The 25,941-nt window shown below is 36.1% G+C and overlaps 1 protein-coding gene across 3 annotated transcripts in view; it reads right to left on the reverse strand.

Annotated features, from left to right (window-relative positions):
- Positions 1 to 25,941, reverse strand: part of Ca-beta (Calcium channel protein beta subunit) — a 304,062-nt gene that overhangs the window by 4,354 nt on the left and 273,767 nt on the right. For 2 of the 3 annotated variants that reach the window (XM_090411372.1, XM_090411383.1), the window contains exon 12: positions 20,657 to 25,410. The exons of the other annotated variant lie outside the window; for it this stretch is intronic. In XM_090411372.1, coding sequence (XP_090267498.1) covers positions 24,985 to 25,410 — 426 coding nt within the window. In that variant the 3' untranslated portion in view covers positions 20,657 to 24,984. Of the gene's footprint in view, positions 1 to 20,656; positions 25,411 to 25,941 lie in introns of those variants that run through there. 3 annotated transcript variants of the gene reach the window in all.

The following is a 25,941-nucleotide window of genomic DNA, read 5'->3' on the forward strand; positions in this document are numbered from 1 at the left end:
CTGTGTAGGAGGAGAAAGAGGAGGAAGGTTATCGATCCAGTCCAGGTAGTCTGTCGTGGTGGTCCTCGAGCTGTCACAACGTTATTTACGTCTTTTAACTAGAAATGAGAGTCAAGGGAAAAACCACAGAAACTTCTTTGACTGTAATCTTTTTATTGTTTTATCTCTTTCTTAAGGCATTCTTATGGGATGTTAATCTGATTTGGAAAGGGGAAGGATGGATTTCTATTTTAAATTGTAATGTCGAATGTTGTTTTTTGCCAAAGGCTTCGTTTCGCTCTTCGTTTGAAGCAGATCGGAGGTGCTGCCATCTAGTAGCTGTTGCTGGACCAACGATTCGGTTGGTAGAATACGTGCGATTTAAGGTGGCATTATTTTGTAATGCAAAACTAATTATTTCAAAATCAAAAACGTACAAATGTTGTCTGTACTATCTTAAAAAAAGAAACGATTTGTTTAAAACAGAGTATAAAATGGCGATGCCTCGAAAAATATTCGACTACAAAAGACGTTTCAATCTGTGATAGATTGAAATACTTTCACATACCTACGAAATAGATTTTATGAAGAGAAATATTATTGAATATTGTGCTGCCATCTAGTATCAACTCAAAGAGTTATGAAAGAAAATAGATTTGCCTAGTATTGCCCGCCAACCGTTTGTAGGTCTCTCCTTGGCATTTTGCCAAGAATAGTCGATTCATGCTGAAGGGGAGAAAGAGATGAAGGATGTACGAATTGGTTGCCAACATGTGAAATCACGTGCTTTCTTGTCTGTCGCTGTATTAGTACTAGCTTGATTTTTGTTGTCGCTTTTTTGCATTTTTTTTATTATTATTAATTTGTATGATGGATCCAGTACAGTCAACAAGTTCTGTTGTTAAACGTTTCAGTAGCTCTTGCAAAAGAATATTGAATAATGTGCTGACATTCTGCGAAAAAGAATCGTCAGAAGACCGTCTTCTTGTTCCCCTTTCTCAAGTCATAAAACGTGCAAGTGCAATTGCGGGCGTATCGGGGTCGACTGTTAAAAGAATTCGTGGGGAATCAAAAGGTGAAGGTAAGCCAAAATTTAAATCTCCTAAAAAAAAACGCCAGAGAAAGAAAACCATCGAAACCGTAGCTTTGAATGATTTTGATGTAGACTTATAAGAAGAGCTATTCACGAATTTTACGTATTCGAGAAAAGAGTGCCAACTGTTCCGAAATTGATTCCTGTGCTTAAAGAAAAAATTAATTTTCCTTGGAAAAGAGAAACTTTAAGGAAAATACTTCATGAAATCGGATTTTGTTTTAAAAAGTCCCAGAATAAAAGGAAACTTATCATGGAGCGAAGTGACATTGTTTTATCTAGACCGCAGTATTTGAGAGCAATAAGACGTTTCAGGGAGGAGAAAAGACCGATTGTGTATCCAGATGAAACTTGGATTGATAGTAATTTAAATTATGGAAAATATTGGCAGTCTAAAGAAGAAGAATGTGGAGTGCTACAAACCGGAAATGCCTCGCGGCGCATAATAATTTTGTGTGCGGGTGGAGAAATGGGTTTTTTTACCGAATTCAAACTTACTATACAAAGCCAATTACCATAGGCAAATGAATTCTACGATCTTCGAAAAGAGGGCAGAATCAAAACTGATTCCAAACCTTCCTAAAAATGCTGTTGTTATAATTGATAACGCTTCATATCACGCTATTCGATCAAACAAGTTCCAAATTGGTCTAATAAGAAGCACGTTCTTATGGATTGGCTCTCTGCAAATAACATTTCTCATTCTCCATATATGCGAAAAATTGAATTGCTTAATTTGGTCAAAAGAAACTCGCCCACAGCTAAACTATTTAAATTCGACACGATGCTCAAAGAGCATGGATTTCTAGCTTTGAGGCTACCACCATATCATCGCGATATTAATACTATTGAGTATGTTTGGGTAGAAGTGAAAAGTTTCATTCGCCATCGCAACGTAACTGGAGATATTGACATGTCGAAACTTTTTAAGCTTTCAGAACTGGCTATTGAAAGTATTACAGTTCAAAACTGGGGAAAATATTGCTCTCATTTCTCCTCATTGGTAAATATGTATTGGGACAGAGACGGAATTATCGAAGAAGTATGCGAACCTTTGGTGACAGTTTAAGTGAAAATGATGGCGATTCGGACACCGATTCAGATGACTATGAAGATTAAAAGGATTTGGTAATGGTATTTTTTCCCAACCTTTTTTGCATGGGTTTGTTAAAAGATTCACAACAAGTCATAAATAATTAATCGGTTTAGGACATTAAAGTGTCTCAGTTCTCTCAACTGTAAGTTTAGAATATCTAAGTTCATTTGAAAAAAATTCTGTTTTTCTGTATAATTATTTTTATTTTATAGAAAACGTTCTTAAAAATAAAATTAGTTAAATTTTTGTTTTATGCTATACCTTTTTTAATTTTATTAACACTCTACGTACATTTTTCCAACTGTTATACAAGCAAAATTGTTACACTTTAAAAACTACAATGTTCGTAAAAGAAAAGCTAAATTTTCCGACCTGTAATAATAAACAGACACATCCCAGAAGACAGACTGATTACCCTATTATCGGAATGGATTCTCCTTTTTCTGGCATGCGCAGAAGTGTCGAGTGATCTCTAATCGGTGAGCAAGCTATAACTACCAGTTGACATCTCTATTTGATTCTTTTTACTTTATAAGAAATGGTATTCGTTTTGCAGAAGTATGCAACGTGTTACAATAATTAGTAATCAATGTTTTATTTAAAAAAACTCTGCAAGCTTCTGCAACAAACTAATTATCGGTAAACATTTCCTGGAATGATTTATCTTCTTTTAAACCACCCGTCAGCTGTTAGTAGTTCATGATGTAGAAAATCCAATGCTGTGTGCTCTAGAATTATCATTAAGTAAAATATTCACATATTTTACTGGCAACAGTAATAAATTATGGCACTACCACGTGCGTTCCACAGAAGTAGGTAGTTACTAACCTCACTGAAAACACCTTTCAAGAAAGTCCTCGGAGAATACAGAGAATCGTGTTGAGTTGTAGTTTAATCCCAATAGATGGAGCCACATGTCATGCACAATTTTTGTCTATTTTGTGGGATGAAAATTTGAGTTTTCTGAAAATAAACCCTTATTACCTGTACAGAACATGAGATCATGGTCATATGAGATCGCAGCAGGTCTCTTTTGACCATATGAGACCAGCTAACTCACCTTCAGTCGCAAAAAAACTTTAATGAGATCATCAAGATGATCTCATTAGACTCGTGTATTTTAATGACATACGTTTTTCAGGAAAAACGTATTTCAGGTTAATAATTTTGTGTTATTATTTACTATACTGAAAGATGTATTAAAGGTGAAAATTATCTGCTAAATTTGGTTAAATATCTTCCTACGTTCGTGAAGAGAAAACGTGCAGAATCATACGACTGTTGTTTGTATGCAAATATGCACAAAAATAATGTTTTTCTAAAAATCGATTGCAATGATTTTCATCGAAACTGTTTGCATCGAAAATATTCGCAATCAATCGAAAAGCGATTCGTGTATTTATGAATGAGAATGATTTCAGAAAACAAAATTCAAATTCCTGGATAATTGGTTATTAATGTCGAATTACAAAGACAAATGAACGTGGTTAGAATTCACGCTAGGGGGGGTTGAGGAATTGATTGTGTGAACGAATAGATTACGGTGTTAAATGTAAGGATAAACGAAGCGTCGTTCTGAAAAGGAAAATCACCCTTCCATAATCATACAACTTCGTTATGGCTGGGATTAGTTTTAATTCCTTTGGCAGATGAGCTATGCCATAAAAACTATCTAAAAATCTCAACGTTAGTTTCAATTGGCCTAAATTGTAATGCCAGGTTTAGACAAAACAAAAATGACATGTTCAGGGCGGTCATGCCAAAAATGGCTCGTCAACAATTAATTCAACAATGGCTCATCAACAATTAGCTCAACAATTAACTCAACAATGACTCTTCAACAATTAATTCAACAATGGTTCTCCGACAATTAATTCAACAATGGCTCTTCGACAATTAACTCAACAATGGGTCTTCAACACTTAATTCATTAGCGACAATGAATTGTTCAATTATAGAAAAATTCTATTACGAAATGCAATATCCTTGCATGCAATAAATTCCAAATTGTTAATAGTTAAAATAGTTATCCATTTTTATTTTTACTTTTATCAATACTTATGAAATGTGGAAATCAGTGTATTGGTTTGTGGGCTTAGAACCCTTCAGTGCTAATTTTCCTTTAATCTTTAGTGAAATACGAAGATAACTCCAGAAAGAAAAATTCCACTAGCTCAAGAATATATTTTAATTATTTCTAAATTTAAATTATAATATTCACGTCAATAATTCACATATGTTACATCAGGTACGCTGCTGATAAGCTTATCAATATTTTTGATTTTTTATGCGCAGTATTTATTGATTTTAACTTAAATTTTGAATGTCACATTTATTTATGCAGCCAGCTGTTTAGTGAGTGGTAAGCTAGTGGCAAGTTTAATTATGTTTTTTTTTTTTAAAAAAAAAAGTGTCTGTGGACCTTATTGTAACCATCTTGATTACTATAAATCCTCTAAGTACTCTTATGAAACCATATTTTGTTATTTGTTTATGTGCCTGCTAATAGATGGCAGCACTAGTGTTCTCTTTATCCTTCAGAATTATAGAATGTTATTCTCAATTGTTATTATGATTATTATGCTTGTGTAGCCCTGTGCCAACATTTTTCTGGCTTTATTTTGATAGACCACCAGAAGAAAGATCATTATGTATTTGATTATAATTGCTAATTTTAAGGAAAGATAACGTATACTATTATATTAATTAAATAACTTTAATTAATACTTCCAATAATTCGGTGATGTTACATTACCATCTTCAGGGAACATTAAAATTAATGAAATGTGCACGCAGGCATTAACACTGAACAAACATGGCTGAGGACAACAACTGAAGTCAGTCCTAGAGTCGTAAAGAGTGCCACCTAGTGGCCAAATTGGGTATTAATATTGGCTGTTGGGCTGATGTTCTAAGAATGCAAGCCACCCATATTTGGGGCAGTCTCGTGCATCCAAATGTATTGAGGTTTGGGGAGTTTCTTAAAGCTGAGGCTGATTCTAAGAATAATCGCTCATATTTAAGCTTGCTGTGGTGTAGTAAGGAGGCTTTCTTCCAACGTATTTTATGGCGGGTGTCCAAAGCATGGTCAGCAAGTCCTGAGTGGCTGTAATGGTGGAAACGGATATAATCCTTATGTTCAGATATTCTGATATTAGCTGTCCTGCCTATTTGGCCGAAGTAAGACAGTTTACAACTATGGTATACTCTGGGTAGATCTAGGGGGAAGTGGATAAGAGAAGCCAATTTTTTATATGGGTTGTAACATATGTCAAGTCATATGTTTTTAGGATTTTAGTTAACTTTTCAGAAATACCTCGAATATAAGGAATAGTGATAGATTTAGAGTAGTCCCTGTTGTGGAGGGGGGAGGGGGTTAACTGGTTTTAATATTTTTCGGATTTTATGGGGGGGGGTCTATCCATTGGCTACAAAGATGTTAAGAATATGGTTAAGTTCAGTAGTAAGGGCATTGTTATATGAACTGGTTAATTTTGCCCTGTTATATAGGGTTTTTAATCCCATATTGTTGGGAGAGGGGGGGGGATGATTGCTGATGAATGGATCTACCTGTATGTGTAGGTTTTCTGCAAACAGAGAAAGCCAGGGATCCATCAGTCTGGCGTGTAATCAGGGTATGTAGGAAAGATAGATTGTTATTGTTTTCTTTTTCTGAGGTAAACTGGATCCTGGGGCGTTGATTGTTTAGGTGTGAAAGGAAGTTTTGGGGCGTGTCCAGGCCATGCAGCCAAATAGCGAACACATCATCTACATAGCGTAGCCAAACAATAGGTTTAAGTGGGGCAGAGTTTAAGGCTTTTTCTTTAAAGGTCTCCATAAAGAAGTTGGCCAGAGGTGGAGAGAGTGGAGAACCCATGGATGTCCCCTCTATTTGTTTATAGAATTTTCCTTGCCAAACGAAATACCCTGAGTTCATGGTGAACTGAAATAGGGCTGAGATATCTGGAGGAAATTTGGGTTGAATGAGGTCCAAAGTATCTTTGAGTGGGACATTGGTGCATAAGTAGGACACATCAAAACCGACCATTATGTCAGTGTGTTGGAGTGAGAGGTTTTCTATACTGGCTCTAAAGTGGGCTGAATGTTTTATGTGTGAAGGTGTGTTGCCAGTATATTGTGTGAGCACTTTGGCCAAATGTTTGGCTAATTTGTATGTGGGGGAATCGATGTCCACAATGGGACGTAATGGTGCATTTTGTTTATGTATTTTTGGAAGTCCATATATTCTGAGGGGGGGGGGGGGTCTAGAGTTAAAAAGTTTTAGTTTGTTAGTAATTTCCACAGGCCAAGAAGTAACCTTCTTAAGGAGCCTATGGGGTGTTCTGATTTGGGAGCTGGCAGGATCATATTCTATAGGGAGGTAAGTAGACAGATCTAATAGCATGAAGGAAAGCTTACCTGTGTTGTCGGTTTTGTTTAGAACTACAGTGGCATTTCCCTTATCCGCTTTAGTAATTATTATTTTATTGTTATTTTTTAATTCCTGTAGAGCTTTGAATTCTTCTTTAGACAAGTTGCATTTTGGAGGTTTAGCTTGTGTAAGAACACACCTAGTCTGATATTGTTGGCAATACGGTTGGGAAGGTTGCAGATATTACGTTCTAACTGAATCATTATTTCTTCAGAAGGGATTTTTTTTCCCGGTGTTATGGCGTAGTTGTGGCCTAGGGAGAGAGCGCTGGTTGCTTCAGGCTTCAAGGCTTTGTTCCGTGTTAGTGTCTGCGTGCACATTTCATTAATTTTAATGTTCCTTGAAGATGGTAATGTAACATTACCGAAATATTGGAAGTATTAATTAAAGTTATTTAGTTAATATAATAGTATACGTTGTTTCCTTAAAATTAATAATTATGTATCACCAACGTATAAGTCTATCTACAATAATATTTAATTATAGTTCCCGACATAAGGAACATTTATTAGAAATTTTTCACTGTTAGTGAATCTTTGGCATAAGTAAGTAAGTTTTTTTTTTAATTGTTTCTTACAGAAACTCTGGTTATAAACCTCAAAATCCATAAAAATCGTAATAGAATTAACACCATTACAAACAATAATATCAGTTAACTTAGAAACACGAGATTAGTTGCATTTTTCTGCCGTACCATACCCTCACCATGAATTCTTCGAACTCATCGGCAGCAATGAACTCAACAATCAGTAATGACTAAATGTGGAAACTAGCTGTCCACCGATTTCCAAAAAATTGGTTAGGACTAAAAGAGTTGAGCCTACTTGCTTTATTGGGGAATTTTAAAGACTTTAGACGATTTATTTATTTACTTATTGGAAATATAAGTAACTATATATGACATTTATCTAATGCGATCATCTAATATAATGCTTTATTTAATGGGTTCATATAACGCTCTCTGCACCAATGTATTGACCCATAAAAAGTCTTGAGACGGTTGCTCAGTATTAAAACACGTTCCCTACAGTTTTCTGTAACAATAATTACTCATTTTTACTGAGAGAAGTAGTTCGTTAGCTGTCAATGAATATTATTCTCTCTCTCTCTCTCTCTGTGCTGTGTGTGTGTGTGGGGGGGGGGGGGTGAAGGGCCGCGTCAACCCGAGGGTTACACCGCACCCTGGGCGACAACATTGATAAAGCAGCATTTTATGTAGCTAATATTTAATTTGGATTATACAATGCAGTATTAGGGGCGGCCGATAAAAGTTTGCACCTGGGAGGCAAATTCCCTTGGCGTGCTCCTGTGTGTGCGTGTGTATCTCAACTTGTTTCAATCTCTTGAGAGGATACCTGTTGTATATATGTTTATCATAGATGATTCCTCTTTCATATTTTGGTAAAAATGCAGTTAGGATTTTTCTTTAGGCTGACAAAAATGCTTCTGCAACATCTTGGATCCTTAAAAGTTGTAGGATCTGCTGCTTAAAACTGTTTAAAGAAATGGTCCAAATAGGAAACTGTTGGCATCTTTTTGTTTTCATTACGATGAGAAAAATAGCTTTTTAGAAGAACGTAATCTCCCTATAAGTGTAGGATAAAACAACATGATGATTTTTACTTTGGGGCAACGATGGGAGAATTTTAACATATCCACGCTTTCGGAGCTTCAGCAAGAAAGAATGAAGAAAGAAGTTGTAGGCCATTGTTAGAAATGTGTTAATACTACGGCGAAAGATCCGTAGTGTGCTAACGATTCCTAATCCCCTGTTGAATGACCACTGATAAATGTCGACTTCTGTTTTCAATTTGAATATAGGTGTATTACATTTCAGGACTGAGGGACTCTGTCATATTTTCCTATTACAATTATCGGCGCGTCTACAGACAACACTAATATTAGCACGTGCACATCTTTGAAAGAGTTAAGTTTAGCTGTTAATGATGCCGGTCAATCGGATAAAACTGGTTAACTCATCTTCAGTTGAGTTAGCTTGTCTTGTACATCTGCTGGACAGAATTCAGACCCGGTTCTTATATTTAGGGTTTTCTGTGTATAGTTTTTGTTGTGTTTTTATTCAGTGTACACAGTCTCGACTTTTAAATATCATTTTTGCTTACCATAAAATACGCCATTTTTTTTAATTGAAATATCCCTATTTTGATAATTGACGATTTGAGAAGATGACCACGCATGCGTACAAAACTGAGATTACGTCACAGTCAATAGTGATGTAATTAGCGCTTAAAATTCCGTATTCGTTGGGAAAATTTCATTTTTGTAGGCCTTCGGCGTGCCTAGATAATACAAAAGTCATAGACTGTCGCAAAAATGCCACCTTCTGTCATCCCCAATATCACTTATATCACTTTGCCGGTGTTCATTTAACCACCAACAGAATAAAGAATCATTTATGGATGACAATTAATTACGGTATAATAGATTGTTGATTGTTGTCATCACACAAGCAGAGCTTCCAATTATTTCTAAACACAGAACAGTCGTAAAACAGGATAATAATATGATGTATGACTGCGATCTGAATCTGACGCGCTAGGAGACTTCTTGGACTGCACTCGCGAATTTTTTGACAGTCCCAACTATTTGTGAACGATTTTATTCAAACAGATAAATTATTTGCTTAAAAATTCTTCATTCTTCCCTATAATGTATTAGTCATCTTCTATCTTATTTTGAAATTAGCTACAAAAATATAAAAATCAAATTATATTTCGTCACTTCTATTTCAGATTTAATTTAAATATCAGATGCTGACCCATAGGAGAAATAGGGTATATCGAAGGGGAAAAGAGTAGATTATAGAAGAATTATAGTAAGGTTTATAGAGAGAGCATAGTTGAAGGCCAGAAATGAAAAGACCCCATGGCCTTCGTGTACTCTAATAGCATTAGGATCATAAAATAAGAAGAGTTGGCTGATAAGGCCTTATAGGAAAGATTAAAGTGAGTGGATCTTCCTCAGAATAAAAGAAGGAGAGGACAGATCCAGCTAGGGGTCCATGGGAGTGCCGCTTCCCTTACAATCAAGATGATTGCCCCTTATGGTCCTGTTGGTCCACGAGTCCTTATTCAGTATATTCGTACCACCCCACCATACACATACATGGTGGGCTCCCCTATCCGTAACCCATAGGACGCGCTCTCTAGGGGTTACAGGTTTCCCCTCCCCGAGAGGATTACTGCTATTTTAAAATTTCTTTCATTTAATAGTTGGTCTAATTCTATTTCTTTATATGCTGTTCCTCTTACATTCCTGTTTGCTATGTGTTCCAGTTTGCCACTAGGAAAAAGAAAACCAGGACGTCCTCTTAAACGATTCAACGATGACTTCTAAGGCCGGAACAGGCCATGCTAGGCCTGTTCCGTGCGATGAATACAAGGCATCCACAATGTCTGAATCATGTCTAGATATGGTGAATTTTCCGTCCATTCGAGACGGATGATGTTTTCCCATGTTCCTTGACCAAGTTCGTATAGTTTATTCCTACTAATAGGGAACATTATCTTCCTGGAAGACTCCATCTCCATAATGGGAAAGGTACTGCATGGCAAAGCATACGCAATCTGCTGTGAAGCGTCAGCAGTCCATACTGATGACACATTAGTTAAAACGCAACCACAAATCTTGATTCTGACCGAGCGATACACAACCCACGCGGTGATACCACATTATTGGCATGGACAATGTAAACGAAGCACGAGGAATCCATTGACTGGTGTTAGGGAGATTTTTGGCAAGACGTGTAACCTTTCTTCTATGTAGTAGGCTATGCCTTTGGGATTTTGATGTTTCAGCCTACTACATCTTTTTTCTAACTCTTGGTGTCCAACAGCGCGCTTCTGATCTCACAGTAGCTTCTTTTAACAACTGAGGAGAGAGTTTGTTTTGTGGATCTTAGATTCCAAAAACTCAAACGTTCACGAATGCTTTGCATCTGAAGTACGAAAAGTACCTGCTTTTCGTAGTCCTTTCCAGTTTCGCCCGATTGGCCCTTTTCTAAGTACATTTTAGACACTGAGACGGAACAACACATGCTTATCACATGTAAACCTGCCCTTTCTTCCGTTATTTTCTTTACATTCTGCATAAATACATCATTAATATTGTGGTTTGTACAAGCGTGTACCCACTTGCGCTATGCTAGCAGTGACATTTCTATCGTGGGTTATTCCACCGGGAATGAACTTGACCGTTACTCAATATCATGACAGTGGATTTAAATACCCATCTTAATTGTTCTATCTTTTACTGATTATTTCTAAATACTTACAGACTATATTTAAATTATAATCCTAAATCGTTAATTCATTAAAAATTATACTAAATGAACTTTCGATCCAACTAATAATATTATTTTTATTCCTAATTCTATCAGGAAAAGAAGTATTAAAAACGCGTAAGAAAAGAATAGACAGAATATAGAAATACATTTCAATCAGATATGCACCAAAATAAATGCTACTTTTTTAAAACAGTATATATATTCTCACACATTAGTGAACAATGGTTAGCGCCTCCGTAGCTGAGTCGATATAGACGAAGCCTTTTTGGTCGGAAAGATATGGGTTCGATTCCTGTCCGTGACGTCAGGAACCGTTATCGGTCTCTTTCGACTAAAGGTGAGTTTTTTCCACCCGTAAACTCGCGTTTTTCGTTCCTCAGAACAGACAAACCGGCCCCGTGAACACACACGCATCTACAGTCATAAATGTAGGCCCTTAGGGGATGCAGCAGAGGACGACGAACCGGCCGCATTAAATTCGAAGTAAACCCCTTATAGGGGAGGGACTCTACCCATCCTAAAGGGATGGACGAGATGAATCAAAAGCCAAATAAATTGATGCCATGTGTAGGCGGAGGGTAACGAGAAAAGAAAATGATTCCCTAATGGTTTTTATTCTTCGACGAATTTGGTAAACTTCTTTAGACTTAATTAATTTTTTGATGAGATGTGAGTGATCAATCTCAATCCTTCAGCCGTTATTGATGTTGAGTTCATGCTACTGACGAACTCAGCTCAGAGAGAGAGAGAGAGAGAGAGAGAGAGAGAGAGAGAGAGTACCGCAGAAAAATATCCCCACAGCGTTGCCATAAATTCCTAACATTCATTTTATTGTCTGTAATAGACGATTTTAAGCTGTAAGGTTAAACTCCTAAGTATCTTGAGTTTTCATGAGTGATAAAATAAATAAACAATAATTGACCATATCAAAGATAGTCTAACTCGGAAACTAGTGAAACGAAGCCCTGAAAAAGATTCGTTCAGTCAGCGACTAGAACTGAACCTACAATGGATAAGCATAGCGCTACGGAAGAAAATTCCATTCCCACACGCATTCAAGAGAAAAGCCATCTATTAATGTTGAAGTTTGAGAAATAATTCATGGAGGTGAATTGTTTCACATAATCGGGATAAATAGAATGAAAAATAAATGAACGTAGCGGGTTTGTTAGGTCTAGTTCAACTGTGAAAGGTTATCGAGCAGTTGCTTCTCGTGTTGAGGGGCGAGGAGGTCGTTTATGTAGAAGAGGAAAAGTCCGATGGAATAACATATCCCTGAGATTATCTGCAATAGCAGAAAAATCTGAAGACATAATCTTTTCACCACGCAGTAAAACTCCAATAGAAAGACGAGAAGACCTCAATGTAGGCCTGTCAAATGCCTTGGGAAAGTCAACTGCACAAGTTTTTGGTTAAGTAGCCGAGGAAATCATCTCTGAATCTGATTCTGAATCTGAATCTGAAGATGAATTCTGACAGTCATGTCAGAATTCATCTTTGTAGTCACTATGGAAGATTTCCAAGTAACACTTGTCACCTTTTTTTGAAAAACTGCTTTTTTTTTCTTTTCTTTTTTTTTTTTTTTGAATTGAGGCAAATGCCAGAATATAATATAAGACATCATAAAGAAAGGCGTTAGATTAGGAGTACATTTTTGAACACATTTAGCGGGATACCATCAGAACCTAAACATCAGTACTTAAATGATTCAACGATGACTTCTAAGGCCGAAACAGGCCATGCTAGGCCTAAATCCTTCATGCGCATGATGATGACCATCAGTACCAAAAACCTTTCTAGTATGCAGGTTGTTCACGATTCTTCTGTGACTCTTTGGAGAAAAACTACAGGAATTATGTGATGTCCTGATTGAGTTGTATGTAGTGGTTGGATGAGAAAAGAATGATGCCAATTTGCCAGTTTTATATTTAGATGATGCTGAAATATTGTCATCTTGGTGAGAAAGAAAAATAGACACACACACACACACACACACACACACACAGAGAGAGAGAGAGAGAGAGAATCACAGATGGACAGAAATTGCACTCTGACATCTTTGCAGGGGGACTAGAATGCATGCACTTCTATGGGTGCTAGAGGAGAATTTAATAAATTTAACCCTTTAAACGTTCAACTTATGACTGTGAGTATTTATTTTGCAAGTGGTGCGAGATAGTGTTGTGCGTGTGTGTGTGTAAAACTAGAATGGTTAATTTGTTTTCCGCGACTCCTTGGCACAACTCTTGAGAAAACTACTTAGATACCCTGCGGTAATTTTGAGCAGAATGACCCTCATTCTGATATGGATAATTTCTGTCACACGGACACGAACAAGTATCAGGATCTGGAAAATGAAAACTCATCAACAGCGTAGTCAAGAGAACTGGTAAAGGAAAGATCCAGAATGTTGAATGAGGGAGAGAATTGTCGGATGTTCTGGTTAGTAGATTAAAAATTTGCTTCAGATCATTGCTTATAGTAAATAACTGAGCATCTATCTCTATGATCTTGGTCAGTACAATTAAAACGAGAATTAAAGAAATAAAGCCAATATTACAGTAATAAATAACTAAAGCAATAATATAAAATAACCGGAAATTAAACACATGTAAATAATTAAAAATAAAGTACTCAATAGAACACCAGCTCCATTTTGATTTAAGGATCACCAGGAGAAAGATTTTCTTTCAAGGAACAAGTTATAAAGTTTTGGCAAATAACACCATCAGAGGTCATCAAAGCCTATTGTTCAATTTGAACAGGAACCTTTGGTGGTTTCAAAAATTTCAATAATTTATTTTAAATTCGTTCGTTGAATTTGATATCAAAACGAAGTATTCCATTCTTTTCTTAATCTGTTCAAACTTCTTGCATTAGTTTATGCTTATGTCTTCACTGCTTTCTTTAATTGTCTTCTTACACTACTATATTTTTCTAGCATTCCATAATAATTTTTGTCTTAAATACCAATGCGATAACTCCACTATTTTATATCCATTCTATGCACAGAAGATTATAAAATCAACCTACATCACATAATGATGTAGGTTGATTTTATAATCAACCTACATCATTATGGACGTAGGTTGTATGGGCGAATCATTGCCTTATATTCGCAAGCCTACTTTCACATTGTCGGTAATAAAATAACATTATGAAAGTATCATCAGCGAAACAAATCATAAACATAAAAGCACATATAAGAGTAAAAAAACTGGGATTAATTATTGATTGTGATATTCTACCAGAACAATTTTGTCACCATGCTTATTCGACATTTGTAAAAACTCGAACTGACCCATAGTTATACAGTCAAATCTGACAATATGCAGATGATGTACTCGTACCACTGATGGTCAAGAATCAATGGCGTGACATCATTTACAGGCTGACTAACATAATAACACATTGACTGATGAATAACTTTGTTATAGCATGCAACAATAAATCTGCATTTATCATCTTTGGACATCTCCGAATGATAAATGTCTCACACGCATATTACTTCAAATATCATACTTTGTATTGCCTGAATCAGTTAATAATATGCCCTTGAAGATAATCCAGTAAGTCATAAACTTCAAATATTTAGGCATGTGCTTTAACTATAATTTCTGATGCTGGTTTTTGACTGCAGCTTACACTCGCATTCATTACTTACAAGACATATTACCATGAAACAGCAGAATATATATATATATATATATATATATATATATATATATAGAGAGAGAGAGAGAGAGAGAGAGAGAGAGATTTTGCATTTAGCCATTTAGTTTATGAAGTCCGTTTGGCAGCCAAACGTCACCTTTAGCCACTACCGATAGCTTGTCCCAAGGCTATCATTGATTTTTCATAAGCATTCGGGTAGAAGAAAAACGACAGACGATTGCCGCCATCTAGTGGTCCCTAATCCTGACACTAGATTCTTTTCTGAAATAGTTTAGCTTTACGGTACATTTTCTTGCCTTCCTGGTTTGAAATTAGATTTTCTGGGACATTTATTCTACTTACCTCTACCACAGAGGACTGCTAATTATGGAAAAGTTAATGTCCTGTGGATTTTGCCTTTCATGTTATTATAAAAAGCAATAAGAAAGACCTTAATTCATTAAATCTTAGCAGTAAGCCTTCACAATTTAATAAACCCAATAGAGTGTTTTGAGATATTTAATTCTCGTGCCACTCATTTACGTATAGCAGACATTTGTGCTTATTTGAATATACGAAATAGCGTAGAATATGTGGAGTTGTTTATGATTCTTGTAATATCGTCGGAGAAATGTGTGATGAAATGCTTTCTTTACTGTTATTTAGATATTGTAATGATAAAGAAATATAAGGCTTCCAATCAAAACTGAGTATTACTTTTCTTAGAAGTTTCGACAATGAAGATCATGCAAAAATGATAAATATGAAACAGACAACACCACCTGTTGACAGTTCAAAGAAATACGTTTGTTCCATTTAAGATTTCTGATAACTGAGGAAATTTGTTTGTTTCGGTTTGTGCTCTTTTGTCATTAAGCACTTTCTTAGCAGCTTGGTTAGATGAAAGCCCATACAATAAGATAAAGAACTTTCGCCATCTTGTGTTCCTAATCCTAAGTAGTATTATTTAGTACATACCGTGTTTAATGATAAATCTCACATTCCAACTTTGTTTGTTCTTTTTCTTCCTCTGCTGGGATGTCCTTCAATTCTACCATTATATGTTTGGTAGTCTTTCTGAGTTCATTCTTGAAACATATCCAAACCACCTTAGTGGGCACTTTTTTAGTGCTGTAAAGCGTTGTTTCTTTAAAGTTATGTTCTTCTCCGACTTTTTCACCTGTTTTTCGTTCTGTCCACTTTGTTTTCTTGATTTTTCTTAGGCATTTCATCTCAAAAGCATTGAGTTCATCCATTTATTTTTTTCTGAGGATCGAGCACTGTGCGGGAAATTTCATTGTTTATTATATCTTTAGTTTAAGTTCTTTACTTAATTTCTATTGTTCCATATTTTTTTCTAGTTTGCCCATTGTTATCCATCCATTGTTGATACTCTGTTTTATGGTTTCGAAATAATGGAGATCTTCAGTGATCATTGAGTCTAGGTAATTGAATTTTTAAATTCTTCTTTGATCAGCATATTTTCTCGTTTTTCTTGGCTGTCTGTAGTGATAACTTTGTCATCAGAATACTTTGAGTGTGGTATATTTCTTCCATTTCCAGTTATACCTTGGCACATCTGTAGTGCTTCGTCACTACTGTTAGCTACAGGTTAAATAAATATGGTGATAATGTGTGCATCCTTGCATAACTCCTTTTTCAATTGCTATTTGGTTTGTTTCTATTATTTTTGTATTTTATTACTGCTTGTGTTTCTGAACAGTAATTCTTAATACAGTTTAACAAGTATTTGTCAAACCCTCTATTTTCTAGATTTCTTAATGATTTTACTTTCGTATAGTGAGTCGAAGACCTGTTTGACATCTATAAGGCAGGGGGCAGTAGTTTTTTGTTTTTGCCTCTCATAAAATCTGCTAGTCTGTTTAATATGAAAAGTGCATCTATTGTGTTTCTATTTCTAAATCCCATTTGCTTTTCTTCGTAGGAATATTTAACTCTGTTTTGAATAATCCTGAAAAATATTTTAGAACAGTGACTTAGAAGAGTAAGGATCCTGTATTAGTGCAAGATCTGACCTGGTCTCCATTCGGTTGGTATATTTCGTTTTTTCTTTAGTATTTTATTGAAATATTCCCTTAAGTAATTTATTGTGCTTTCCCTTGCTTTTTCCAGAAATTCTTTTTGAATGCTCTGGTGCGTTACCATTTTTAAATTCTCTGTGTATTTCTTCATTCAGAACGTCTTTTGTGTTCAGAAGTTTCTTCTGGGTGGAAGACATCTTGATCTCTACTTTCTTCAGCTGCGAATGTTTTTTTATAGTACTTAGTCCATACATCGTTTATTGTTTCACTGCTACTTGTATATCCATCTTTTTTTGCAATATGAAAAATGGGTTGGGCGAGTACATCCTAGTTATTTCTTTCACTGTTTCATCAATGGAGTCAAGTTGTAAATCGTCTCGGATTCATGTTTTTTGTACGCTTTTTCTCACATTCCTGCTTTTTTTTTCTTCTTAAAATCTTCTTTCAGATTTTTCTATAGTATGCTGTTTTCTTAGTTATCTTCTTTTGAGAGAATTTAATTTTTTATGTTCTTATTCTTTAGTTTGGCTGATAGTAGTTGAGGGTCTGTGTCCATGTCAATCTTTTTTAATGTTTTGACATTTTGAAATGAATGTTTCCATTTTTATTGACGATTATATAGTCTATACAGTTTTTAATTTCATTATTTGGTGATGTCCACATATATTTATGCTGTGATAGAATAAGGTATCTGTGAAAAATAGTCGATTCACTTTGTCCTCTGTAATTCATATCTCCATGTGCAAATTTTCCAATTACTTCTGCTTTAGCTTCAGCGTCTTGACCAATCTGCTTTAAAATCCCACATAATAATGAGAATATCGCTTTTCCTTGTTTGACTAATTTCTTCTTGCAATTGTTCATGAAAGCGACTACATTCCTCCTCTTGGTGTGATTGGTCTGGAGCATAAACTTCTGTTATTTATATACACCCTCTGTTCAAAAAGAAACCGAACTTTTCGAAAATAGAAGAAACTAGTAGCGCTACCTGTTGTATCTTTTTGTTGTCGAAAGCGGCAACCTTCATTAGTGTTGTCTCAACTGTTTACGATATTTGTTTCATTAGAAGCCGAGTCATAGTGCCAAAAGTGACAGGGTCTTTTGAAGAACGGATGGAAAAGGAGTTTCAAACAGAGAGCTGCGATTGACGTTTGTGTTAAACTTGGTAAAAGTTTTACCGAAACTCATCAAATGCTTCAGAAAGCATACGGTGATGAATGATTATCCCGTACTCAAGTTTTTGAGTGGTTTAAGCGATTTCAAAGTGGTCGTGAGACGCTTGAGGACGACGAAAAGCCGGGCCTTCCAAAAACTGGACTGAGACAAAGAAAACCCGAAATCATCAGTGAGATTGATTAAAGATGAATCGGGGATTCCAAAATCAACTGTGCACAACATTTTGACTGAAAGTTTGGGCCTTCGTAAATTGAATTCCCGATTTGTTCCCCACAAGTTGACCGACGACCAAAAAATGTATCGAATTGAACACCGCAAGGACCTCATTAAAACCGCTCGTAAGGACTCAAACTTCCTTGAAACGATCGTTACTGATGACGAAACGTGGTGGTTTGAGTATGAGCCCGAAACAAAGCTCCAGAGTGCTGAGTGGAGACCACCAGAAGAGGGGCATCCGAAAAAAAAGTCGCTTGGAGAAGTCACAAGTAAAGACAATGCTGATTTGTCTCTCACAAAGAATGAATTCGCTCCGCCTGACCAAACGGTCAATGGTGAGTTTTATCTCGAAGTTATGAAGTGATTGATAGCGAGAATTCGTTGCGTACGGAATGAATATCGTGACGGCCGACCGTTCGTCAATACACACCGTCACTCTTGGCTCTATAACTCGGCTTCTAATGAAACAAATGTCATCAACAGTTGACCGAACACTAACGAAGATTGCCGCGTTTGAAAATAAAAAGATACAATAGGTGGCGCCACTTCGAACTCTCTTAGTATTAGTTTTACTTTGCCAGGTTTGTAGTGTTCTGATATTGATGGTTCAAACATTATATGTGCAGTTTGCATTCCACATAGCTGTCTTCACACCTACTCTATGTAGGATTGAGTTATGTGCGTCGGCTTCCCCGTTCACAGTAGCATGTGATAAAAAAAAAAAACTCACCTTCAGTCAAAAAGCTTTTATAAAAAAAATCTTCATTGATAGCCGGGAATCCAACCCATTTTGAACAGTTTCTGCGTGTGTTGTTGCCATTGATGAAAACGTTACTAAGCAATAAACAGAACATTTTATCCACGAGTTTGACACTTTTAATGATGGACGAAATTCTGTGTGAACCTATCAAGAGCAACATTACCCTAACTGTGCTCGAAGTACTCCCGAAGCCATGAGGAGTTTCGTGAGTTATAAAGTGTCCTCTAACATTTACAGGAATACGTAGGTACTTTCAGAAAGAACTTACTTTGAAGGGAATTCTCCTTCAATCTCAGTCAATTCATTTGTTTACAAAGCATTAGTCTCGATACTTTCTGATCAGACCTCGTATTGTAGCTAACAATGGTCAAGGCCGAGTCCAATATAGAAATGAACTGCACAATTATATAAATTCGAAATTACGTTAATTCTTGGACAAATCCTTGTTTCAAGCGTTACAGTAGTTGGTTAGTTTTTTCCCCTACAAATAAATTAGTTGTAGTACTGATAATTTCACAAGTTACGTAACATGTAATTATGCATCGAGTAATTTTATTGTCAGTTTTGGTAGCTTGTATAAATTATTTTGGCAATTCAAGCTTCAGATATCAAAACAATAACTCAGAAATGAATATATTACATAACAATATATCAAATTTGATTAAATGTAATAAAATTACTCTTCAAGTTTAATAAGAAAATTTAAAGTTCTATAAAATAAAAAATAATTTTCAATAATACTTAAAATTATAATATTTTCTAAAACACCAGTCATTGTTTCTCATCATATTTTATTATCAACTTTTGTGCACGTTCATTATTGTTCAATGATGGTTGGAATCAATCGACCGTGAGATGCGGTAGATTGATTTTATATGAGATGCCCATATATAGGGTAACGGATGGCAATGCTGAACCAATGAAGTTTAACTGAGGTTCGGCTGTTGCTGTTATCCTGGGTAAATGAGTTCGCTCTCTTAGGTTTTGCCCTAAGGGAGCACTTTGAGTCTCCGGGGAAAGTGTTCTCCGGCACGGCCCGCTGAGGGGTACTTGCCGGTGAATTATTTTCCTCGGAATATGAGCGGTTCTGCTCGGTACTCGAGTTTCACTGAGTAGAACCAACGCTGAGATTTGGACGGTCTTTCGCCCACGAATGAGTGGCCTAGAGATCGTCCGATCCGATATTTTTGAGATATCACCTTTACTTACACATACGGTGATTCATTCATTCAATCCAAAATCCAATACCCTTGGAGGGTAATGGATGGCAATGCTGTAGCCAGTGAAGTTTTAACGGAGGTTCGGCTATTGCTGTTACCCTCCTGCCATGATCAGAGCTATCATAGCTCAATAACACCTTATCCCTACACAGTCCTCTACAGATAACGGGGAAGATGAAAAGCATTCTTGCTTCGCCCCTTTAAGCCAGTCCTTATATTTTGAGAACAATAGGACATTATTGTTCAATATTTCAACGTATTGTCTTGATTATGAATTGATTTGCCTATTTTTTTTTTCAATAATCAAAATAATGAGTTGAAAGTGTGTGGTCTGCCATGTATGTATATTAGGTATGAAGTGTCAAAGTATGTTATGATTTCTAATTTGTTAGACACAAATTTCACGCGTCAGCTTTGACCATCTCTCGAAATTGTTTCCTCTTATGGTTTTTTCGAGCCATGCTTGGAATTCATTATTTTTACAGCAGATTCTTTGTACATCACGCCACTCCTTAAAAATAATCAACTTTCCCCTAATAAAGACATGGAAAGCACTGCTTTAAGCCTCGATCGGATATTTACATTGTTCGCGAATTTGAAATTCATTTGTATTTACGTGTTTCTTAACATGACATGGTTTACATATACGTGAATTTTACTCTTAATTGAAATAGAGCCATACTTGGAGTGAAAAATTTCTTTATTGGTGCAGTTTTGTCCCACGGTGGAAACAACAGTTCACTAGAGTCAACACACTGATAAAGAATTCGAGCAATTCACACAGTCGTTGGTTTCATTTGTCCTCGAAAAATCAGCGGAGAAGCAAAATTGAATATAGTGAGTAACTTCGGAGAAATGTAGTTGATTCCCTGTACTTATAACCTTAGCAATATAACATTTATAATGAACACTTTTTTTTAACGGCAGTAACCTTAGCAACCACAGATGACGTCATGTATCCACATTGTTGCTTACATACAATTGAATTAGCGATATCGGAACAATACATAAGGCGTTTAAATTTATATAATTTATAGTGTTACAGAGAAATATAACTTAGATTATTTCTAAAGTTAACAAAGAACTCTTAAACACCGTTTAAAATATCTATACAAGTCCTCATTTTTCCATTTATCTTGCCTTGCACAAAAATATCTTTAAATATGTTACAATGCACACAAATTATTAAACACTATTCAGCTAAATGATATTACAACTTTTGAGTTTCTTTTATAGTTTTATATATAAAACTGTATACATTTAAGTTAACTAGTATGCGACTCAGTAGCTTGGAAAAAAATTTTGAAAAGCATGTTTAGTATTTTTTTTTTTTTTATGCATTAGCAGTTAACATGAATAAGATTAGCACAGCAAGTTACATTAGCATCCATTTAAAGCAGCTCGCAGCACGTGCATAAAATAGACAAATTTCAACAATGTATGACTGATCTTATCACAACAATGAGTGTCACGGGGATCTTTCTGATTGATTTTTTTTTTTTTTTTTTTTTTTTTTTGGCAGCAAGCATTAAACAATCAAAAGTATTCGATTTCAAATAAAAATAATGAGACCGTTGCAATACTCTTTGTTATCATCAACAGATCTTTACAGCTCATATGAAAACCTTTAATGAAGAAAATAAGAAAAAAAAGTAAGGTTGAATAATATACATCGAAAAGGACACTACAAACACAAAGACTTAACATCAAACATCTGGAAGGAGAGAGAGAGGAGAGTGGGAGGGGGGTCACTATGATGATCATTTACATCCCAAAAAATGTTTTTATTCAGACATAAATTGCACACAATCCTTTCTAATTAATCAGGAATATCTTTACATATTGGAAAGCTAAGCCTAAAATTTAGGCTTAGCTAGGCCTAAACTTTAGGCTTAGCTAAGCCTAAATTAACGGGGCAATTGTATGTCAAGTACTTATAAAAGTATCTCAATTGGCACAGTTAGGCATGATTTTGAAATATAATTCAACTAAAGTCAACGCACCATAAAAAACCTATCAAGATTTTAATTCTAATGTACGTAAATGAAACTCCATTTACAGAAAAAGCAATCACAAAAGATAATCACACGGATTAACTTTACAAGTGGATTATCAAATTGTAATTGTTGATAACACAATTCGTATTAAATCAAACAAGAAAAAATAAAATAACGCAGGGTATCACAATACAAATCTCCATCCGTATGTTACGTTCAATAAAAATGACGCAGTGAATATTTTTTAAAAAATGCTTACAATCTGTACAGAACTTGATTTTTGCCAGAATGTATCTGACTTTTTTTTTTTTTTTCACATCGAGCAAAGCTTACAAAGGTTGACAATAATTAAATGTAACACTGCTAAGCTGCTGGGTCTGCTTCACGTTATAGCAAATTCCCTGATTGCTCTTCTAAATATCATTATTCAGCTTTCTGTTAACCACTAGAGCAAAACTTGAGGGGGGGATGTTTTTTGGTGGTGGGGGAAAAACGGGATTAAAGAGAATAGGTTTACATGACGTGCAGTTTTTAAAGCAAGCCCATGCTTAGACTGTTTAATGTAATCTAGTTGATAAGCTAGTAATGTGAAATTGAGCATTCAAATACATTTATAACTAACCTCAAGACTCGAGGGTTCAAAGTGCGTTTTTTTTCTTTTATTTTTCTCAAAGTCGCTCATCACATGAAACAGTAAAGAACTCGGAACATTCCATAGTAAATCTTCGAAATCATTCCCTCAATGGGAACGAATAAAAATGATTCTATTGATACTCGTGAGCAGGAAGGCCCACGACAACTATAAGGAAAGTCGATGAGATTTTTTTTGATCATAGTGAAAGCTAATGGCCCATTTAAAACAAGACCACTGCCCATTACAAATATAACGAATGTGGTGTGTTTATACTATAGGATGTGGGTCCCAAAAAACGTTAGACCATCGATTGGCTCCAAAAACAGCGCCCTCTTCCGTCATAAGTTCAAATCACATCAACAGTATTTAAATATACATTTCAAATAAAAGTATAACACTTCATCTAAATGCGGAATAAAAAATATCTCTCTCAAAGATAAATACACGTTAACATTCTTTCGAAAAAATTGAATCACAATGCATATTATAATTGGATTAAAACGGTCATGTGATTCAGATATTTTTATTCTTCAACGATCAACTATTATTAAAATTCCTAAACTTGTTAATATACGAAAATAATGTTATTATAACTCTTATTTGTAAGCGTAACATATTAATTTTTTTTTCATAGGCAACATTCTTGAGTTAAGATAACTGAAAAAATAAATGGGAGCTCGGGAAAAAAATGGGAGTCCATTGACTTAGCTAAGATTCCCAATACAAAAATAGAAAAAAATGAACAAACAAGAACAATCAAAACTATATTTAGATTTTTTTTTTCAAGTGCAGACGACTAAATTGGTGACTAGATCAACAGGAAACTACACCCACTTAATTACTGGGTAAAATCCGTTTTAATCATAAAAGGAATTGATGATAAAACCATCGCAATGTTTAATCTATCATTTAATAATTATTCTCTCCTAGAAATCCAACAGATTTTTTTTAATCTAGCTACGAAAATTTAGTTGTGATTCAGATTTCATTCACAATACAAAATCGATCAATGAGGTTACTTAATTGATCGATTAATTAGAGGCTTTTAAACCAGAAAAACATTATCAGAATTTTCTATAAAAATATAAATTACATATCCAAAGAGCTGAAATCTCTGACAAAACCCCAAAAATTAGTAGGAGACCAGCTGCTTTATTATTCTGTAAACCTATTTCAAAATAATACATGAAAACAACTCAATGTAACAAAAGCATCCCATAGATGACGCTAAAGATTCAACCACTAAAATATAAAATGAAATAGATTACAAACCCGTTTGAATACGTCACATACACGTGATCTCTAAACAAAATATTAAAAAAAAAAAAAAAGTTTAAATTCACCTTCAATTGACCTTTGACGGAAGAAGGCATCTTTCGTTGCACATTTCCTCAAGTGCAAAGATAAGAGATGATATTAATATAAATTTACCTCTGGCGGTAAATTCAAGACTTTCCATTCATGAGGCAGGAAAAAAAAAACAACTAAGCCTCTTGTATTCTATTCTACTCAACCTTATATTTATAATTTAACCTGGCAAAGTTCAGTCAGATGTCGCAGCTGCAAGTATGTGTTGACGTTCAACAGATCAAGGCAACCGGGTCCAGAGATAAGATTTTTTTTTCTCCTGAAAAAACGTGTGTGTTTGTTTACAAGAGTTTGTTAATACGCACGTTAGAATGGCATGCGATAATATCCAAAAAAGCTAGAGAGAGCTATGAACGTGAAAGAGTCCTAGATTCGGTTCAAAGCTAACAACGTCTGGCTGGTTGATAACTATAAGGCCATAAAAGCGAGTTGGGTGGTTAACAACAGAAGGTCGTTTTTTTATGTTTTTTTTTTCTTCTTTCTATTACAGGTTACATGGATTCTAAACACTAGTCTACAGGGATGGTAGGGCGGTGGAAGCCGCGAATCATAAATTAAATGGAGGTTTGTAAATAATACTAAGAAAAAGAAAAAAAAACAATTAAGCACATCCAGCGGTTTTGATGAGAAGAAGTCCTGGATCCTGGAGGTGAAGGTTCAAAGTTCTGATCCAGGGGCGGCAGGCGACAGGTCGAGCGTCAATGTACAGCCTGCACACGACTGTGCCAAGACAACGTCACCACAGGATAGCAGGGATGGAATCATGAAGGCAGCGGCATGTCCAGAAACGGAGTCGGAGAGGCGAGAAGGGCGATGGCGTAAACTCCGGAGCCAAAACGCCGGAACAAAGGAAATGAGTGAAGCACATGTTGAGTCTCAATTTTTTTTTTATTCATCTCTTTTCTCTCTCTCTCTGACGTCACTTCCGTTTCCTGTGGCATCATTGCTCCGAGGAAAAAAAACAGACCGACTCCCAATTATGAACTCCTATCGACGAGGAGGGGTTTGCTTTCACAGTATGTCGCGGTGCACTATGGCCTGTCCTCTGTGCGGGGAGTGGTAGTCTCTCTCGTGGTGCGCGTGAGGATGCGGGTGATGGCGCTGTTCACGCTCGTGTAGGTCGCGCATCTCACGTATCTCTCCCCCGTGACGGTACTCCCTCTCCTTTTCCCGCATCAGCATTCCGTCACGGGGGTCAAAGTCATCCAGGTAGTAGTCGTGTTCACGTTGTCGTTCACGTTCCCATGCCCGCTCTCGCTCCCGTTCGTAATCCGGCTCTCCTGGCTCGCCGCGCACGTCGCGGTGGCTGCCGTGGTGGGGATAGCGCTCGGGAACGTCTCCGTATCTTTCGCCGACCGGAACTGGTTGCTCTCTCCGTTCCCGAGGAGGGGGCGCCGCCCGGTACTCTGAGGGAGGTTCCATGTCCGGAGAGAGGGGCTGCAACGGAAAAAGAAAAAAGAAAAATGAATCAGTGGTTGGTGAAGCCGGAGTACTTAACAAGAAATTGCAGAAATAACCACGACAGGCTGGTGCATGCTGCAGGAATATCCCGACGTTGTCTTAAGCACGTGAACCCAGCCTTCGCGTGATTCGAATGAGCCATTCTTTAAAACTAGTTTGTGAGAGCTTTTGGAAACATTCGAGTTTGCGCCTGGAAAATGTCGCAAAATTTCAAACGCCGTGTTATCAAAAAAAAAAAAAAATTATTAGCATTTACAAACAATGCTATAGATGATGAACTCACTTAAAGGAGTTTTGAAGATCGCAAATTTCAGGTCAGCGAGCGCAAAGCAATCTGCAGCATCGACACGACCCTTGGTAAATGTTTTTTCAGTTGCTTCCGTTTTGCTCTGCGATGTTTAACACGAGGTTATTTACAAGCGGAAGCGATCGTTGGTTATAATTACAATGCGATACGTGATCCTATGATCTGAAATTTGACAGTGCGCCATTTTTCTTAGAATGCCT

Source organism: Typopeltis vanoorti, chromosome 2 (assembly GCF_054136105.1).
Source record: "Typopeltis vanoorti isolate ZY-2024b chromosome 2, IOZ_Tvanoo_1.0, whole genome shotgun sequence".
NCBI classification, from domain to species: Eukaryota; Metazoa; Arthropoda; class Arachnida; order Uropygi; family Thelyphonidae; genus Typopeltis; species Typopeltis vanoorti.